The sequence below is a fragment of the Cotesia typhae genome, unplaced genomic scaffold (genome assembly GCF_013202065.1).
Source record: "Cotesia typhae breed Kobodo isofemale line unplaced genomic scaffold, CoteBio_Ctyphae contig_11, whole genome shotgun sequence".
NCBI lineage: Eukaryota > Metazoa > Arthropoda > Insecta > Hymenoptera > Braconidae > Cotesia > Cotesia typhae.
Genome location: NW_027423711.1, coordinates 3,777,869 through 3,798,019, shown reverse-complemented (window position 1 = coordinate 3,798,019; position 20,151 = coordinate 3,777,869). Strand labels below are relative to the sequence as shown.

Sequence of the window (20,151 nt, the reverse complement as noted above, 5' to 3'; positions counted from 1 at the left end):
TGACAGCTAACTTAAATGTCATTTTATAATAATAAAATTAGCCGACATTTTTTTATTTTGTTTAATTTATTAAATTAAAACAAAAAAAAATTTTTTTTTTTATTTTTTACAAATGAAATTAAAAAAAAATTTTTTTAGTAATGATTTTTTCAATGAAAATAAATTGAGCAAATATTTGATAATTTTTGTTAACAAATAAATTTATGGGAAAAAAATAAGAAAAAAAATTTGACATCTATAAATTTAAAAAAATAAAAAATGCAATTTTTTTAAAATAATTTTTTAGAACAAATTTTTTTGTTAAGTTTTTTACAAATGAAAATAACCCATCCTTTATATTTTTAGATAGTAATATTATATATTTTATTTGACACCATTAGTACAACATTTAACATAATTCTATTCCACAAATCCAGCAATTTCATTGTTTTATTGTTTCGTTAAAATTTTCTTCTTTTCCACTTATCATTATTTTTTCATAAATAAAAATAAATAATGGAGTGACATAATACTAGAATTCCAGCTAAAGCTTAAAATCATTGATCAACAATAATTTTAAACCTGCAAGTAAAAATATTATTATTTATGTATTGATTAGTGTTATTCATGTATTGATTAGTTTCTGTCTTCTGGTATTTTATTTTCTCTATAACAATTCATTAATAAATATCCTAAAAAAATGACAGAGTCACAAGACTCGATGCCATGTCGGTACTGCTAATAATATATTTTCTATGTATTTTATTGCAATGATTTTATTGCATCATCACAATAAATACTTCGATGCAGGTTTTAATCCATGGTATCAACTCCATGGCACTATTTATCCTTAAATTTATACAACGGTTATATAATTTGATCGATTATTCGATTTGTTATCTTCATAAATCAATTATACGAAATTTAAATTTTATCGGCTCGCATATATATTTAGTTAAGAGATATTACGACAAAATTCCGACATGAGGACCAATGCAAATTAATTTCTATGAAATCTACCTAATAAATATGACTTTGTTCTATTTATTTGATAATCATCTTCAACAATTTAATATATTTCTTAACAAGAATTACAATTATTACCTCGTAAATATTTTGTTGAGACATTACGCTTAAAACTTCAATCTTTTTTTGTTTATTAAGTCTTATAAATTTTGTGTGCTGTTAAAAATGACGTGCTTTTTGATAAATTGATTCATTAATTATTTATATTGTACATATTTAATAAAAATCACGACAGTAATGATTTTTAAATAAATAAATATATTATTTTCATTCATTTTTAAAATAAAAATATATATTGATGATTTATCTTTATTTGTGATAAAATATTTATTTGCTTCTTGTTATTTATTTTTTTTTTTTTTGTGATGATTAAATCTTCCATATTTACATTTATTTATTTTGCGATAATAACGACGATAAAAATAAGATATACCTTAAATATTGATTCAATTAAATTAATTGATATTACATTTGAATTTATCTATTGTAATTATAAACTTGATATTTCGGTTTTCCTTTTAAACAATTAACAATAAATTTGATATAATTATTTAATAATAAATATTAGATCTAAAATACTTTAGACCGCAAGCCTTAAAAATTTAGTTGTTAATTTATAAATATTTCACGCGCTTACTCGTTAAATAGCTGACATTTTTTTAATAATATATTCAATTTTGAAATTTATTGAATTATATTCGTTTTTTTTTTTTTTTTATGTATATTTATTTTTCTTCTTTTCACTTTGTTTTTTATGAGGTAGACAAGTGTATTATCCAAATAGCCTCTCATAGCTTTGAGTAACGTTTAAAATAATATTGAGAAAATAAAATTATTATTTAAGAAAAAAAATAAATAGAATTATTAAGTTCTACGCTTCGAAAAAAAAAAAAAATATATGCCTAGCTGGCTACTAATTTAAATAAATAAATTAATTAATTAAAAATAAAAACAACCGATTGACGAGTGTAACAATAAATCTATAGCTTAAAAATGATTGAATATTCAGCAAAATTATTCTCAACTTGTACTCATTGATTTGAAAGCATTGTTAGATAAAAAGCTTCTCAAGTGACGAGTTTCGAAGCACGTGAACTATTTTAAACACACACTCTCTCTCATACAAACAAAAAAATGGTTAAATAAAATTATTTTGAGTTACTTTGTGACTCATGACTTCTATTAATTAATAAAAATAAATATATCAGCTTTGAATACTGAGCTGTAAAATTATTTAGTACTTCCTGCATCGACCTTGCAGTAACCGACATAATTAAATATGACATAAAGTATGTAAGTTGTTCTTACGTGAAAATAATTAATTTTAATGATTAATATAAATTTTTTTTGTTTTAAACCATAGGTTCTCCTTGATCCATTTCTTCTACGGATATATATAGTCCTTCTTCTTCATAAGTCGACTCGTGTTTTGCGAGTACTTTCAGCAAGGGACGAAGTTTCATCCACCATTGCTGTTTAGGAATACGATGTCTGAAAGTGATTTTAGTAAGCATAAATATTAATTAAAGTTGTACATAATATTTTTTAATTATTTATTAATTAAAACTCACTCGAAATCAGTTTGTTCTTCAAGATCTGACAATGGAGTATATTTGTACTGACGTTTGATGATACCTAACATAACGGCAGTATCAGGAGTAGAAGCGTTTACAACACCGTCAGGTGATGTATGTTTTTTAAGTTGATCAGTAAACCATTCAACAGCTTTCGCTCCCATTTTAGTACCTAAGTTACGGTCAAATGGTGTAGGTGATCCACCTTGTTGCATATGACCTGTTTTATTAAATGAATCGTCAATTAATAATTTTAAAAGTGACTTGAACATTAAGGATTTAGTTAAGACTTCAAACTAGGTCTTAAAAAAAAAAAAAATAATAATAATAATAATAATAATAATAATAATAATAATAATAATAATAATAATAATAATAATAATAATAATAATAATAATAATAATGGATTTTTGGCAGATTTTTTTTTTAAAAAAAATTGAAAATTTAACCCCTTAAAGGATCTTAAATTTTAAGAACCTAAAAAATATTCCAAATGATCAATATGATAGATTATAAATAAAAAAAACTAACCGATAATGTTAGAGCGACAACTGAACAGGCCTTTTCCTTCTTCACTGAACAATCTTTGCATAAAATCGGTGTTATAATTAAGATTACTACTTTCATTTCTTAAAATAAGACCTCGCTGAACACCTTCAGACATTTTAGCAGCCATAGCAATAACATCTTGATTCAAATCTTTAATATTGAATTTTTCTTCAAAGATATAAGCTGCATCTGCACCCCCTGCAAGACCAGCAAGAGTTGCCAAATAACCACAATAGCCGCCCATAGTTTCGATAATAAATACACGGCGTTTTGTTCCTTGTGCTGATTGACGAATACGGTCGCAAATCTTTAAAAAAAAAAAAAAAATTAATAAAATAAAATATTGGTAAATCGAACTATTCATACCTCTGTAATTTCATTCAATGCCGTGTCACAACCGAGGGAAAATTCAGTTCCAGGAACATTGTTACTGATGGTTGCAGGTATCATTGCAATAGGTATTTTAAATTCAGGAAATTGTTTACGTGCGCTTATGAACGAAAGACACGTCTGGTAGCCTTCGAACCCACCGATAATGAGCAAAGCTTGAATACCAAGTTCCTTTAGTCGTGCAGCTATTTGTGGCAACTGATCTTCTTTGGGAGGCGCACGTTTTGTACCAAGGTACGCTCCACCCTGAGCGACCCATCCTGTTACAGATGCCCAGTCCATTAACTTAACTTTGCCGGCTTCCAAACCCGCAACTCCATCGCAAACACCGTAGACTTTGTCTCCTCTGTAGATACAATTTCTTACAAATGATCTTACGGCTGCGTTCATTCCACACGATGGAGAACCAACGTGCAATACCGCAAGTGTATATTGATCCTGAAAAATTAATTGTTTATTTTAATCTCAGTATTAAATATAATACATCTACATTATTAAGAAAATAAGCGTAATAATCAATTTATGATGATAAGTATTTAGGCTGCGTTCAAAAATGCTCTATCTCAAAATACATAATTAAAAAATGAAATTGTATCTTGTGAGCTATTGACATTTTTAAAGATCTAAATTCATCCCGATGTTACACTCATCGAGACCTTTCATTTGAGTACCCACATCAATTTTTCATATATTTTATATATTTATATATTTATATATATATATATATATATATATATATATATATATATATATATATATATATATATATATATATATGAAAAATATATAAAAAATGCATGTGGGTACTCAAATGAAAGCTCTTGATGAGTGTAACATCGGGATGAGCTTTTATCTTAAAAAACGTCAATATTTAACAAAGCAAAATTCTATTTATTTATAGTTCACAAGTCACGGCAGTTACATAGTGATTGCAAGGTTGCTAGTATGTATTAATTTCACAGAAAATAGAAACAAGAGATTAGGTAACTTAAAAAGTATCACATTCCATGCATTAATTCTGTGCAGCGTAACTTACTTGACCACATAGTGTTAATTGCTTAAAAAAAAAAAAATTGTATATATATATTTATTTTCAACGCGTTGATAATTATTTAAAAAATTAATTCCAATTAGTATTTGATACTTATTGTAACTAGCATTCGTATTAGTATTTTTTATCATCAATTAATTACCTTTGTTAAGACGTGTTCAATGCTGTTCTGAAACAGCATTTATCATAAATACGGAAACCCATAATTAATACCCAATAGTAAATGAAAGATTTTCTTAATATTTTAATCACATTGTATATAATAACTATTTTATAATACACTGATAGAAGGATTTGTTAACTATTAATAATTTCATTTATTTGAAGACAATTTTTTAATTTATTAAATTTTTTAACATTTAATAGATAATTTATTAACTTTTAATAAATATTTATTAAATCCTATGATTTTAAAAAATCATTTATTAACAGTTAATAAAGTTTATTAAATATAAAAAAATCTTTCTATCAGTGTATGATCCTTGTAGAAGTATTACAAACAACATAAAAATAGTTTAAGAATTTAATATTACCTTGGTGTCTTGAGAACCGATTGGAGCTTTCAATCTTGTAAGCATTTTGTAAGTTTCCAAATTACGGGCAAAACCTCTGTCAAATAAAAAATAAAAAAATTCAGGTAAGCCTTAAAATTTTAACAATTAAACAATTATGAGTAATCGAGAGATTAACTGACTTTCCACGTAATTGAACAGCAAGATCCCAATTTTTATCAGCCATAGCCTGAGCTACGGCTTTAGTACGATTGACGCAATCCATCAAAGGCAAACGGACCGCTTGATTTCCATCAAGAGTAACAACACAGGCTTCAGTATTAGATGTTGCTTCCATCAAAGCCATCACAGCTTCTGCACCCATTCTACAACCCTGATAAAATATTATTTAATAGTTTATTTTGTCTAAATCTGTTAATCATCGACAAAGTAAGAACTTTGCATCAGATAACTTTGATGTATTTATATAAATAGCTACGAACCAAAATTCTGTCAAAAGCTGAAGGATTACCACCACGTTGCACGTGACCGAGTACAGTTATCCGCGTGTCTTGTTGCAATTTATTCACGACAACTTCACGAACTTTTTCAGCAGTAATTGGATCTCCATTTCTGTCAACTGCTCCTTCTGCTACGATTATAATATTCAAACGTTGACCCGTAAGACGTTCCTAAAAAATATAATTGATAATTAATAATTGTTATAATTATTTTCTGTAATTAAGAGGCATAACCAGTGTGACAGCCTAAAAAAAGGCGATTTTCGGGAATTAAAATAAAAAAAACTCCTGTATGAATTGTTTTGAAATTTTAAGGGTATTTTTATACATATTTTGAGAATACACAGTAAAATTTTTGAAGAAAAAAATTAAATATTTTCCGAGTTACACGCGATCTCAAAAAAAAAAAAAAAAAATTCTCGTTAAACTAGAAGATATTGTCCGTACAATGACCCACGGTCGAAAAAAAATATCAAAAATTGATAAATTGGCGGCGTTTTTAAAAAAAAAATTTGAATTTGACCCAAAATTTTGGTCGTTTTTGGCCTGCCAAAATTCGATTTTTGATCAGATAAAAAAACTGGAGGGCCAGTGTATGGAGAACTATATACAGAATATGCAGAAAAAAATTTGGTAGTGATCGGATGATTTGTCTTCGAGTAATCACTCCAAGAAATTTGAAAAAAGCGCGTTTAAAAATAAAATGATTTTATTTTACCTGCCGAGCGGCTACTCTTTAAATGGCTGTAACTCAAAAACTATTTGAGATATCGATTTGAAATTTTAATATGTTATTTTTAAAGGTGTAATCTATCGAAATATAAAAAAAAAACAATTTTTTAAAAATTTCACACTAGTTTTGCTCCTTAAATTAAATAACTGAATGTTACATGAAAAATTACACTGGGATAACTTAGTTTGTTAATTTAAATGACATCATCGGTAAATTATGATAATCATTTTTAAAAAACGATTATTAATCAATGAACTATAACAATTTACATTTAAAAAGGAAAAAAAAACCAACTGCAAAAGCATGCTAATGTAGTTGATAAAGCATGCAACCACAGCAATGCATAATGGCTCATTTGTAAAAAAATTAAAATTTATAAAATAATGACTGTGAAAAATTGTCTTTTGATAATAATTTCTTTTAATAAAATTTATATCTATTTAATTAAATATAAAAATAAATTTACCAATTTAATGAAGATATTCACTAGCTATATTGAAGATTTTGATAAAAATTGTATAAAAAAAAAAAGAAAAAAAAAAAAAAAAAAAATATTGATAGCGAACCTGCAATAATTTTTTGCAGAGCTTGTTTGGCCAGTCACGCTCTGGTGGCCACTCTGGGATGAATACAAAGTCGGCTTCGGAACACATAGCTGCCACTAGAGCCAGGTAGCTGTAATATTATATAATGATAGCTAACTGCACTACTAGTAAGAAAATATTATAAGGGATAGTTATTTCATTATTATTATTATTATTATTATTATTATTATTACAGGGAGTAATGACAATAACTAGTTATTAATTTATTAAATAAGGTTTAGCTTTTGTATGATGACTTGATGACAAACAACACGCTAGCATTTTTTTTAAATATTTACCTAGTAAAAAAATATCATTGGTATAATTTTTATCAGGGTTGTGATTTAAGGGAAGCCTGATCAGCTTGAGGGTTTATCAAGCTTAATTTTTGGATTTAGCTGGATCTTTTTAAATAACAAGCCTAAATATAAGCTCCAATTTTTAAAAAATAATTATTGGTAATTTATCTTTTCACAAAACCGTTCAAATAATTTAATATTAAAATTTTTAAGACAATCTTAATAATAAAAATGGAGAACAAGCATAATGATGGTGATATGACGAGCAGCCACAAAAATTCGGTTCATTAAATTTTTTATTTATAAAAAATCACTTTATATTTAATTAGTCTACTGAAGTTAGTGTAAAAAAATTTGAACGAATAGACGAATAGTAAAAAATACGTAAAATAAATTTAAATAAATTAATTGAGTATTATCACATGCCTGTTCCAACTTTTTACATAATTTATCAGGCCAGTCGATGGGGGGTGGACATTCTGGAAAGAATACGTAGTCTGCCTCGGCGGCTAATGCGCCCACGATGGCCAGGTACCTACCCAAAGTTACAACTTATTGTGTAATATTATTTCTTACGTTAATAAATGCAATTCTGATTTTAAAAAGTGCCATAAGAAGGATTTAATTGTTGCCGATATTCAAGAAATCTGATGTAATAACTGTTTGCATTAGAGTGTTAAGAACGTTCTAATTATTTAAAGTTGGAATATTTTTTTTTACGTTTTAAATTTTTTAATTTAATTTTAAAAATAAAACCTTGAAAATAAATGAAAAAAAAAATTAAAGTAAAATCATTTATGGAATTATGACTATTAGAACGTTCTTAGATAGAAGTAATAAAACACTGAATAATAAATAGATCCAACAGTGTTTGTAATTAACAACTTACCCACAATGACGACCCATGACCTCCATAATAAATGTTCGTTGATGCGAGTACGCAGTACTGACAATTGCATCAATGCTCTCTATTATACGATGTAACGCTGAGTCTGTACCAATTGTCATGTCTGTTCCACAGAAATCATTGTCTATAGAACCTACCATACCCACGATATGAAGATGACAATATTTTTCAACTTCTTCAGCACTTATTTGTCCTAAAACATCCATAAAAAGTGGTAATTTGTAGTAAATTTGTTACTTGATATCAATTTGTTGTAATTTATCAAAATTTAAGATTTAGAATATTAAAAATAGACTTTTATAAAATTATAAAATCAATCAAGTTTAAATTGATTAAAATGGTTACTAAAAAAATTTACCTGTGCTCTCTAATTCCTTCAACAAATCACGATACTCAGTTTTAAATAAATTAGCGCCAGTCAATGAACCATCACCACCAATTACGACTAAGTTTGAAATACCACGTGTGACTAAATTTTTAGCAGCTTTCAAACGTCCAGCACGTTCTTTAAACTCCATGCATCTCGCTGAACCTATTACGGTACCACCCTAAATTATAAAATTAAAAAAAAAAAAATTAATGCAAAAAGTTAGTACTATTTCATCATGGTTTAAGTATTGATTGACTAAGAAAAAAAATTTGTGAGCTCACTCGGTGGATGATGCAAGATACAGAAGACCAAGTTGCTTCGACAATATTATCTCCTCCATCTACCATTCCTTGGTATCCTTCCTTTATGAAGAATACTTTGCAGCCTAAATAAATACCCATACGTACAACGGCACGCACAGCTGCATTCATACCTATTTAAGAAACAAATTTATTGCGTCATATCATTGATAAATAATTGTTTGAATAATTTTGTACATAGATTAATTTTATTTACCTTGTGAATCACCTCCACTAGTGAATACTGCCAGCCCTTTGCCTTTATGACTTCCGGGCTTTATGAATTTTGTTGATGTAGGTTCCTCTGCCATTTTTTTTGGATGAGTGTCTGACATATACTGAAAATTTTTAATATATACAAATTATTGACAATAATCAATGGACTTTTACCTCAATACAGTGATTGAAAGTTTATTTTTTTGGATGAAGGAACAAATTTGTTTATTGTTTAAATTTAAATTATGAGTAAACAAATAAATGTGATTATTAATAGTATCAGTTATTTTTAGAATATTTACTCCAATTATATTTTATTTATTTTGGTAATTATTTACAATTAGGTTCTACTATTTTAATTTAAAATTAAATTTTTTTGAAAATTTTGAAATATTTTTTTTTTTTTTTAAAAAAACATTAAAAAATTTAATTTTTTTTTCATATATTAAATTATAACAAAAAAATTGCATGTGTAATTTTAAAAATTTTCTACATCACACAAGGTGAAATTTTTTCTTTTAATTTTTTTCAAAATAAATTTTCAATAAAATAAATTATTAAAATTTTTAAATGTCGGCTAACTTAATTTTCAAAAAAATGTATAAATTTTTTTTAACCTAATAAATTTTAATGATTAATTATTTTATGCAGTACTGCAAATAACAATTTAAAACTTAGTCTTTGAATTTTTTTATCTTATTTGTTTTAGAGTGTATCGCAGATTATAATAAATAATAAATAAATAAATAAATAAAATCGTTTAGTTTTCTGCTTATCATAATTGTTATAATCTAGTATTGATATTTTTTTCGCGGTTGGGTGTAAAGTACATAGCAAAAATAATTTTCTTAAAATAAAATTTTATGAGACAAAATAAATTTTAATAAATATTAAAATTGCAAAAAATAATATTTAAATTTTTTATTGCTCATAAAATTTAACAACAATAGTTTTAATATTTATTCCATGAATGTTATGTTAAAAATAGTCAAAAAACCTTGAATAATTTTTATCGCAACTCCAATATACACAATTTACATATACGTATTGTATAACCTAAAAACAAAAAATATATGTCTACAGAAGTTTAACAATAATGTTTTTACAATACTATTTTTTTTTATCTGACAAGAAAAAATAACAATTGAATCATCGAGTTACTCATTGAAAATTGATATGTCATTCAATTAAATTAATTTAAAAAAAATTGCATTTTTTATTTTTTTAAATTTCTAAATGTCAATTTTTTTTTGCCCTAATTTATTTGTGAACAAAAATTCTAAAAAGCAATCAAATATCTCCTAAATTAATTTATGACATTTAAATTAGCTGTCACTTGACAATTTTTTAATTTTATTTAACAAAAAAAATTTACTCCAAAAAATTGTTTTTAAAAAATTGCATTTTTTTTATTTAATTTCTAAATGTCAAATTTTTTTTTATATAATTTTTATAATTATCAAATATGTGCTACATTAATTTTCATATATTAAAAACGTCGGCTAACTTTATTATTATCGATAAACTTTATTTTCATGATTTATGTTCATATTTTTAAACAAAACAATTGTTATTTTTTTCATAAAATAAAAAAATAAAAAACACTAACAGTGAAAAATAAAAAACATGCGACTTTGACAGTTAATTTAAATTACAACTGATAAATAATCACATTTAGTAACGCACAAAACTATCACAGAACACTTGAGGTTTAAATCACTTACGACTGAATAAATATTAAAATTAATGTGATAAAAATAAACTATAGCAAAGCTTAAGTGAAAATAATTTTTTGGTTATTTAAATAAAAATTACTAGAATTTAAATAAATAGATAAAGTGTATTGTAATTTAGATTTTAAGAACCTTAATTGTTTAAGAGTACTGACAGAAGTCACCTGCACGTCGTTCCGGTCACTTCTGTCGTTGAAGGTGACCTTAAATTAACTCGTGTAAGCTCTCTTCACACCTCCCACAGTTTCTCGTAACCTTTAGTCTATTAAATATTTAGCTCAGCGCCAGATGGTGCTTGTTTTAAATCAATCACGTAGCTCCAATTTCGCGCTGGAATTTATTTACATTTTTTTTTTATTTACACACTATTTTAAATTTTTATTTCTAATTTACTTTTTAATTGTTTTTGTTGGATTTAAATTTTGTTAATTTAATTCTAGGATTTGCAAAAGCTGTGATGGATTTTTTTATTGGTGCGTATACTACCAACAAGAGGATATGATGTAATTTAGTCAATATAGGACACTAGACATTGGAATAAATCGAATTTCATCAGCTAAATGTAATAATCATAAACGTTGTCTAATTTTAACGATCAGACAATTGCTTCAATTTTGAGACGTATTTTTATTGATGCGTAGAAAATATTAATTTTTTAATATTTAATTTTGTCATTTGTTTTTTTTTTTTTTTTTTTTTTTCAGTTTTTAATAATAAATATTATGAAAATTAAGTTAGCCGACATCTAAAAATTTTTAGAATTTTTTTATTGAAAAAATTATTGCAGAAAAATGAAAAAAATTTTCATTTATAAAAAAACTTGAAAAAGTAAAAGTGCAATTTTTAAAAAACTTTTTAGTTCCAATTTAATAAGAGTTGAAAAATCAAAAAATTAAAAACATCGGCTTTTTTTATTATTAAAAAATTATGATAGTGAAATTAGATGACAGCTGTCAAATTTTAGAACTTTTTTAATCATTCAATTTTTGTAATTTATTTATTTATTTGTTTCACATTAAAAAATTTCTAAAAACTATTAAGTAATGTAATTTGTTTTGAAATTTTTTATTATAATTTATTATTTAGTAAAAAAAAATTTCTAAAAATTGACAGCTGTCAGCTTTTTCCAAAAATTTACTTAATTTCATCCTGAAAAAATTATAAATATAATTTTTTAGGCCTACAAATATTCTCTATTTAAAATCTCAAGAATTAAAAAAACAAATTTATATTTTAGGAAGGGACTGAAGTTAAAAAAAAAAAAAAATAATTTTTTGTTGTATTATTTTTAAATTTAACCTACCATAAATCTTGCATCATCAAGAATCGTCGAAGGAATCCGGTTACGATGACGCATACAAATGACTCCAAGGTACGAAATACGTGCCAAAAGTCAGGTTCTGAGAGAAAGCATTTTCTAATTTTTTCTAATCTACAGCGACTATATTATAATATATTGTCTATAAAAATTCCCCAAAATTTAATTTAATTTTTTTTGCATCGTCAAAATTTGGACTGGTTAATAATTAAAGAAATTTTTCGTCGCTTTTACACTTTTATTTACAAACATTTGTCCCGCACATATTTTTATTAATATTCTAACTTCATCATTTAACGTCCAAATAGATATTAATAATTAATAATATTAAAAAAATTTTTAAATAAATAAAAACTTTAATTAATTCTACTTCGTACGGGAAGAACCATCTAAAAAATCAACTACGTTTTTTTTTTTTTTTTCTCAAAGCAAACTGATTTATAAAAGAGCTGAGGGTACTAAAGTTAGGAATTGTAAAATCTAAATTTAATTAAAACCATTTTGAATTTAAAAAAAATATATATGGAATGTTTGGTATTAAATTTCAAAATTTTTGATTTTTTTAGCTAGTTAAAAAAATCAACTGTAAAATTTGTATACAGTTTAATAATTTTTTTATATCTGCATCTAATTTAGCATGTAATAAATATCCTCATTAATATAGACAATACGTATAAATTGTGCAAAAATTGTGTAGCATTTTTTTCATCATAATTTTTAAGTAGGCCCTTTGTCTTGAAAAAGGCACATACTTGTATCTAATGCATATATATCGTTAATACATATATGCAACGCATAAAGAAAGATAATAATTTACAATATTTATATTTATTTTTTATATAAGTAACTACTTATCATATAAATAATTTAATTAATTAACAAACTATCGCAATTAAATTTAAATAATTGAACGTAGAATTAATTTTTAGAACGCATGCCTCTTTCAATAGAACCACTAAATTTTAAAAAATACTTTTAAGCTTTCTCTTAGGTATTATTATCCTTTTCAAACTGTTTTAAAATTATTTTATATAAATTATTTAATTTACAATTATTAATTAAGGACAATTGTCACACTGGATTGATAAATGGTTTTTATAACGATCTTTAAGTTTAATATTTTTTAATTTTTTTTAGACATTTTATCAGAATTTATTATTTCGTGTAAACGTTTATAATAATTATAATTTACAATTACGATGATTGATGATAAATACAAATAGAATAACGTAATTTGGAAGTCGGGAGATAAGGAAGGATGAAAGTAATTTATTTGGGTAAAGATGACGTGTAAACTCGTTTTTTTTAGAGTTTATTTTTTTTTTTTTTTTTTTTTTTTTCTTTTTATTTCCTCTCTTTTGCTGTTATTGTTGGTATTGTGTCAAGAAAGCGCAGATTTGTTACAATGAGAAAAAAAAAAATTGTCCTTTTACGTAATTTATAAATTAATTTTTTTTTTTTTTAATTACAGAAAAAAAAAAGAAAACGGATTAAATATTAATGAATGCTGGATGACAAAATAGCAAAATGGAATGCAAAAGAAAATTATTTAAAAACAGAAATAAATAAAAAATAATATTAATAAATAAGCATCATTTAATTAGACAATTATTTTTAAAACATTAAAAACGCGATTGATATGAAATCGCCTAGCAGGCACACGTATCTGCAATTAAAATTGTCTTGTTCTCTTAATATGTTGATTAATCAATCGTTCTTCTCTGTACTTTTAACAGACACCGATACAACATTTAAAAATATCAACACGACAGTAAAACGTTTATCCAAATGTATAATATTAATTTTTTTTTTCGTAATATACACATAAATGCACGACAGAGAAAGAGCGCTCGTTGATGAAATGTTAATTTTTTGTATTAGTTGTTTTACATGTTATTTTAATGCACGTTTAATTAGTTACGTATACAATACATTAAATGTATCGTTAGATGACAATTACGAGTAACATACAGTTATTTTATTTTTATATTATATCAATAAATATATATTTTTTTTTCTCTCGAAATCGCTGCTCAAGTTGGAAGGACATTGAATGTGTTTGATTTCATTTAATTTAATAACTTTTTTTTTTTTCTCTTTATTATACACTTTATTTATTAATTTGCCGGTGACTTTAATTCGCGTATTTTCGTACTACATACTTCTTTTATTTTCATTTGTATTAAAATAAAAAAATGTTTTCTCACCAGTTAAACGAACACGCGTCTTCTCGACTGTGGATGTTTGAGGATCGTCTTCATTTTTTATCTCAAATATATATTAATATTTATTTTATTTTACCCAAAAAATAAGAGCAACTGAATCAATCGAAAAATGTATTTTAAAAAAAAAAAAAAATTTTTTTGTAATAAAAAATAATTAAAAGAAAAATGATGAAACTAACAAATTGAATGAAAAAGCGAGAAGAACCAGATCATAATTTTTTTTTTTTTTTTTTTTTAACAAAAATGTACAACATACAATTTTACATGATTTCACTTTTATCCTCTGTCGGCCTCACATTCTTGAACAATAACACGAATTATTAATTGTTTAAATATCAATCACCTCCGCCATATTAAATATTTATTCATTATATAAAGTTAAGATGAAAATTGAGATTAATATTAAAGACAGAAATTTAATTAATTAATAAAAAACATATACTCCGGAGAAAATGACAATTTCAATATTAAAATTCTTTTTTTTTTTTTTTTATCTCTCGTATTGTTATTAATACAAATTTTGTTACTGGGAAGAAAGAGGATAACGATCATGAGAATAGTAATATCAGTTCACGATGCCTCACAACTTATGTGGCATAATTATAATTATTAATTTATGCAATTGTCATTAAAAAATCAAAATTCTGTTATTAATTAATGCAGGACTTACTTTGTATTGACAAATAAAAAAAAAAATAAAAGATTTAATATATTTTGTTTGTCAATGTGCTTTTGTTTATTTATTTTGTTTTTAATCATCGTTTTAGTTTAGTTTTTTAGTGTCTATTAAAGAGGCGAACGTTGATGGTGATGGAGACAAATTAAAAATAAAAAAAAAAAAAAGGAAGGAAAGCGAATACGAGAGAAAAAGACGTGCTTTTTTTTTTTTTTCAACGACGTAAACGTCATTTTTTTATGTGAGTCAAATGCAAAAAAAAAAAATCAAGTTAACACTGATGTTGCATTAGAATTTAATTAACTTAATGTATTTTTTTTTTCTTTCGTTTACTCTCCTTTCTTCTCATGCGCTCTTTCCTTCATATAATAATAATAATAATAATAATAATAATAATAATAATAATAATAATAATAATAATAATATTGTACTCGCTAGACAATGTGAAATTTAATTTAATGACGACTGGCTATAATATAGTAAATTGATGCGTGTATCTTCCTTTTTCATTCAATTTGTTATTTATATTTTTCCTGTTGTTTTAAATGTTGATTTTCGTTTTATCAATCTTCGTTTTCTTCAGTTCTCTATTACACATACACACACTTGATTGTTAAATGTAAACCGACGGATCAAGTAAATAGTAGATCGAATTTAGCGACAATATACAATTGTTCAATTGTCCTCCTTTAATTATATTGCCATTGGAAATTTTACTTATTCTCTTCTCTCGAATTATCTTCCTTTCTTTTAATAATTTTTCATTTAAATTCAACAATAAAACTTGTTAGCATTTAAATTGCTACTTATTAAAAAAAAAAAAAAAAAAAAAAAAAAAAAAAAAAACAAAATCAATTTTTGAATTTCTTTAGTTTTACTTTAATATGTAAACGGTGTTCATATATTTATTCTTGATGTTACTGATTCTTCGACATGAGTAATCCTTATAATAATTACATTTTTGGTCTTGTTGATACAATTCTTGTTAATAGCTGTCACTAATTTTCGTCGCTACTATTTTTTATTTAAAGAAATAAATTCTTCAAGATAAAAAAATGGTAATACTTTTTCTAATTCACGACGACGTGACTTAAAAAATGATGATGCTTATATGATGATGATGACAATAATTATAATTTAGTAGCTGTACCCTTTTGTAGCTGTCTGGATTGTTCTTGAGGTACACAAAAGAGTAAGCGAGAGAAGAGAGAGTAATAATATAGATCAATAATTTCTCCCTAGTTTTTTTAGTCTCGTCGCACGCATTCAAGGACACAATACATAATGCAACAAAGACATTAAATGTGTGGTGTTAATTTTGTTATTTAATGTGTACAAATTTAATTTAAATAATAAACTTTGGGAGAAATATAGGTCCGTCCGCCAGAGATATTGTGGGGAAATAAAATTCAAGAAGGAACAGTTGAACGAAGTCGCAGCATCGGTAAATAGATGACGATGATGATGATGATGATGGTGATGATGATGATTGTTGATGTTGATGATGATGATGATGACGATGATGATGATAATGATGATGATGATGATGATGATGATGATGATGATGACGATGGTGGTAATAATTGTCACAATAGTAGTGTTATCTAGAGAACAGGAATTGCGCGAAAAATGATTAGGATTTGGTGAAATGGAACGATTGATAATAAATGATTAGGACTAATGATTCATGAGCTCTTGAAGGAATGGGAATAAGGGCGGGGATAACGATAGAGAATAGGATGTTTTTTATTTATTAGGTTAAGAAAGGTAGGACTTAATCTTAGGAGGGTTAGTTGTCGCCAGCCTCCTGTGGTTCATCACCATCACCCTGTGTGTCGCTTGTCCAGAGCGTGAGGTTATCGCGCAACAATTGCATGATCAGTGTGGAATCTTTGTAACTGTCCTCGTTCAGTGTGTCCAATTCCGCAATTGCGTCGTCGAACGCCTAAAAAAAAATCAATGCTCAAGTTATTCATATTTTTAATAATTATTTATTTTTAATTAACACGGGAATCACAATTTGTTATTTGTTATTAATAATTTTCATCTAACTCAAATTAAGGGACACAACCAGTGTAAAATTTTTCTCACGGACTTTGATGTCTGTATAAAACCATTCAAAGGTACATTTATTTATTTATTGTGTATTAATTTTTATAGAATTTAATTTTTATTTAAAAAAAAATTTTTTTTTGTGGTGTATTTAAAAATTTAGATATTCGAAGAATGTGAGATTTTAAGTAAATTTTTTTTTTCAAAAATTTTACTGTATATTCTTAAAATATGTATTAATATACCTTTAAAATTAAAAAAAAATTCATATAGAATTTTTTTTTTATTTTAATTCCTAAAAATCGTATTTTTTTTAAACTGCCACACTGGTTGTGCCCCTTAATAATTTTCTCATTTCAATTTCAAGTAATATATAAGATTAATTGCTTTTAATATTTTTAAACATAGCAGAGGATAGTGGTACAATAGAGACATCACTGGATATTTTGACAATGCTTTAATTAATTCATTTGGGGGCTATTAAATAAAATAAAAAAAACTCAAATAAAATCATGTTAAATTTTAACAGCAAGCACAAACGTTTGACCGAACCTGCTTAGCCAAGTGACAAGCCCTGGCTGGGGAATTTATAATTTCATAATAAAAAACTGAGAAGTTGAGGGCAAGACCAAGCCTAATGGGATGTGTAGGCTGCATCTTTGCTTTTGCTATGTCAAACGCCTCTTGATATGCCTTTTGGGAATCTTCAACCACTGCTGTAACGCAAATCGTGACAAATAAAATAGTAATTAATTATCGAGATAAATTATTTTTTAAAAACTATCGTTAATTTTAATTTTTGGATTAATAAAAATAAAAAATAAAAAAAAAACGGTAAAACCGAGCAAGACAAATTAATTAGGGAAAACCATTTTTTTTTTTTAATTCAAAGCAAAGCAATGTCTCCAGTATCTTGTTAAATTCTTCTTATTGCACCATTTCAATATCCTCAATCAATGTTTCTTTTGTGAATAGCACTGATTATGTATAATAATTGATGACCTAAAATAACAGCGGGAGTGTTAATAGAGTAGCCGATATAATACCTGTTTGGCCAGTTGACACGCCTTGTCTGGCGAATTCAGGATCTCGTAATAGAAGACTGAGAAGTTGAGCGCAAGACCTAGCCTGATTGGATGGGTAGGTTGCATCTTCTCCTTGCTGATCTCAAAGGCATCCTGGTATGCCTTCTGGCTGTCATTTACGACGGCTGTACGTGCAATAATTTAGTATAATGGATATATTTATTTAATTAATTGTTATTTATGTTAATTTGGTCTCAGCAATCCATGCAACACACACACACACACACACACACACACACGCATTAATATTTTATTTAATTATTTTTATTAACCACTTTTAGCTCATCGTGCAACTCAGATAATAGAGCTTTTATTGATAAAGTCACGCAAAGCATCAAGTCAATTTCATTTACACTACTTCCTCATTAATTCGTGTATATACATATATTTTATATGTATTATTATAATTACAGAAAAATATCTGTGTATTTATAAACAAAATACGATAAATTTAATTAATTAAATGTATTTTCTTGTTCACAAAAAAAATTAAATTGACTTGAGCTGTGTTGTATTTATACGATAACATTGATATTGATTTTAAAACAGTATATGTACAATTGATTTATAGAATTAAAATAAAAATGTTTTGCTAGATTAATTCAAGTGTCATCGTATAATTATTTTACGTAATAAAAATAATAAATTTAATTGATAAATAATATAAATATTTAAGATATTTATAAATTAATAAATATGTACCGTTTCTGGTTTCACCAGTTGCTACTTCCGCCAGATACCTGTAGTAGTCGCCCTTCATCTTGAGGTAAAATACTTTACTTTCGGCATTGCTGGCCTTGGGGATCAGGTACTTATCTAAAAGACCCTGAAAAATAAATCAGTGAAATTAATAATTAAAAAAAAAAAAATAAATAAAAATATTTGATAGGTACTAATAAAACAGAATTGCAATTTAATTGCTTGGTCTTTTATATTTAAAACCGGAAGCGATAATATTTCAATCGCAACAATTAGTCAATTACTTTCAATTTTCATGTATGACTACAAGTACTCTGAAATTTAGTTTTTAAAAAATAATGATAATAATTATAATGAGTATGATGTTTGTTTACTATATAACTTGTTGAAATAATTAACAATTGTTACGTATGAGATAAATATATTTGTTATCCGTCAAGCACCGATATAAACATGTTGTTTACTAAAAGTTCAAATATATAACGTGAAACCGCATAAATATTACGTATTCACATACGAATACAGATAAGCTTTTGCTCGTAACAATGATAGAGTTTAATTATTAATTATATTTGATTCATTATCGTACGTAGATAGATTGAGTTTTAGTAAAACTAGTTCACACAATTGATACTTAGCATTTGGATATGAATGGAACAATAGTAATCACAAATTATTATTATCATCGTTGTTATCGTTATTTGTACAGAGTAGAAATTTTAGATATTAACAAACTTGCAGTTACTATGTGACTTGCGTGATTTGTGAATTATGAATAAATACAATTTTGATTTGTTTAATAATGATTTTTGTTAAATTGCACTGTACTTTCTTAAATATTAGAATTTTTGAAGATATAAGCTCATCCCGGTGTTATACTCACCAAGAGCTTTCATTTGAGTACCCACATACATTTTTGATATATTTTTCATATATACATATATGTAATATATATAAATATATGAAAAATTGATGTGGGTACTCAAATGAAAGCTCTTGATGAGTGTAACACTAGGATGAGCTTAAATTTTTAAAAATGTCAATGCTTCACAAGATACAAGGTCATTTGTTAATTATGTATCTAGAGATAGAGCATTTTCGAATGCAGCTTAAATACTTGTCATCATAAATTGACTATCGGTGAGAATATAAATAATATAGGTTATTAAATAAATATATAAAAATAAAGTGTAATCATTTGACATTTAATAAAACGACTATTCATTTATATTTTAAAAAATACTTGAGAAGTCAGTACTCAATGATTGAGCAAGAACCGTTGAGGTGCGCCAACCGCTTCCTCTTCCATTTCCCATTAATTTCCGCATTCCATCACAGAATACCAACTCTTCATCGCTGTATTAAAAGGCTTTC

At 25.7% G+C, this 20,151-nt stretch overlaps 2 protein-coding genes and 1 long non-coding RNA gene across 16 annotated transcripts in view; 1 reads left to right on the top strand and 2 right to left on the bottom strand.

Moving 5' to 3' along the window:
• Positions 1-332: 332 nt before the first annotated feature.
• Positions 333-13,204, bottom strand: Pfk (ATP-dependent 6-phosphofructokinase). 11 transcript variants are annotated; one of them, XM_074239438.1, is made up of 16 exons: positions 12,026-13,204; positions 8,991-9,111; positions 8,756-8,907; positions 8,463-8,652; positions 8,087-8,297; positions 6,881-6,989; positions 5,564-5,752; positions 5,264-5,454; positions 5,103-5,178; positions 4,712-4,738; positions 4,555-4,575; positions 3,495-3,956; positions 3,111-3,435; positions 2,577-2,799; positions 2,314-2,496; positions 333-561 (listed from the first exon to the last, which is right to left on the bottom strand). In XM_074239438.1, the coding sequence occupies exons 1-15, from the start codon at positions 12,077-12,079 to the stop codon at positions 2,358-2,360; spliced, it is 2,490 nt and encodes an 829-aa protein (XP_074095539.1). In that variant the 5' UTR covers positions 12,080-13,204; the 3' UTR covers positions 333-561; positions 2,314-2,357. The 11 variants fall into 11 exon arrangements, with proteins under 11 accessions (XP_074095539.1, XP_074095530.1, XP_074095521.1 ...); XM_074239429.1 differs by lacking the exon at positions 6,881-6,989 and adding an exon at positions 7,624-7,732 and having other exon boundaries at positions 333-2,496; XM_074239420.1 differs by having other exon boundaries at positions 333-2,496.
• Positions 11,145-15,792, top strand: LOC141525612 (uncharacterized). The gene is made up of 2 exons (XR_012478873.1): positions 11,145-11,284; positions 11,960-15,792. It is a non-coding gene; the product is annotated as an uncharacterized LOC141525612 (long non-coding RNA).
• Positions 13,352-20,151, bottom strand: part of 14-3-3zeta (tyrosine 3-monooxygenase/tryptophan 5-monooxygenase activation protein zeta) — a 23,880-nt gene continuing 17,080 nt past the window's right edge. For all 4 annotated transcript variants that reach the window (XM_074239984.1, XM_074239996.1, XM_074239991.1 and 1 more), the window contains 3 exons: positions 18,781-18,904; positions 18,040-18,203; positions 13,352-16,886 (listed from right to left, as the gene is read on the bottom strand). In XM_074239984.1, coding sequence (XP_074096085.1) covers positions 16,731-16,886; positions 18,040-18,203; positions 18,781-18,904 — 444 coding nt within the window. In that variant the 3' untranslated portion in view covers positions 13,352-16,730. The remainder of the gene's footprint in view (positions 16,887-18,039; positions 18,204-18,780; positions 18,905-20,151) is intronic.

Bases quoted from the DNA above. Each gene is read 5' to 3' on its own strand.
- Pfk (XM_074239429.1), bottom strand. From the start codon at position 12,079: ATGCGTCATCGTAACCGGATTCCTTCGACGATTCTTGATGATGCAAGA. The intron at 8,298-8,462 runs GTAAATTTTTTT...TGGATGTTTTAG, and splicing joins GAAGGAATTAGAGAGCACAG to GACAAATAAGTGCTGAAGAA. The intron at 5,455-5,563 runs GTTCGTAGCTAT...ATATTTTATCAG, and splicing joins CAGCTTTTGACAGAATTTTG to GGTTGTAGAATGGGTGCAGA.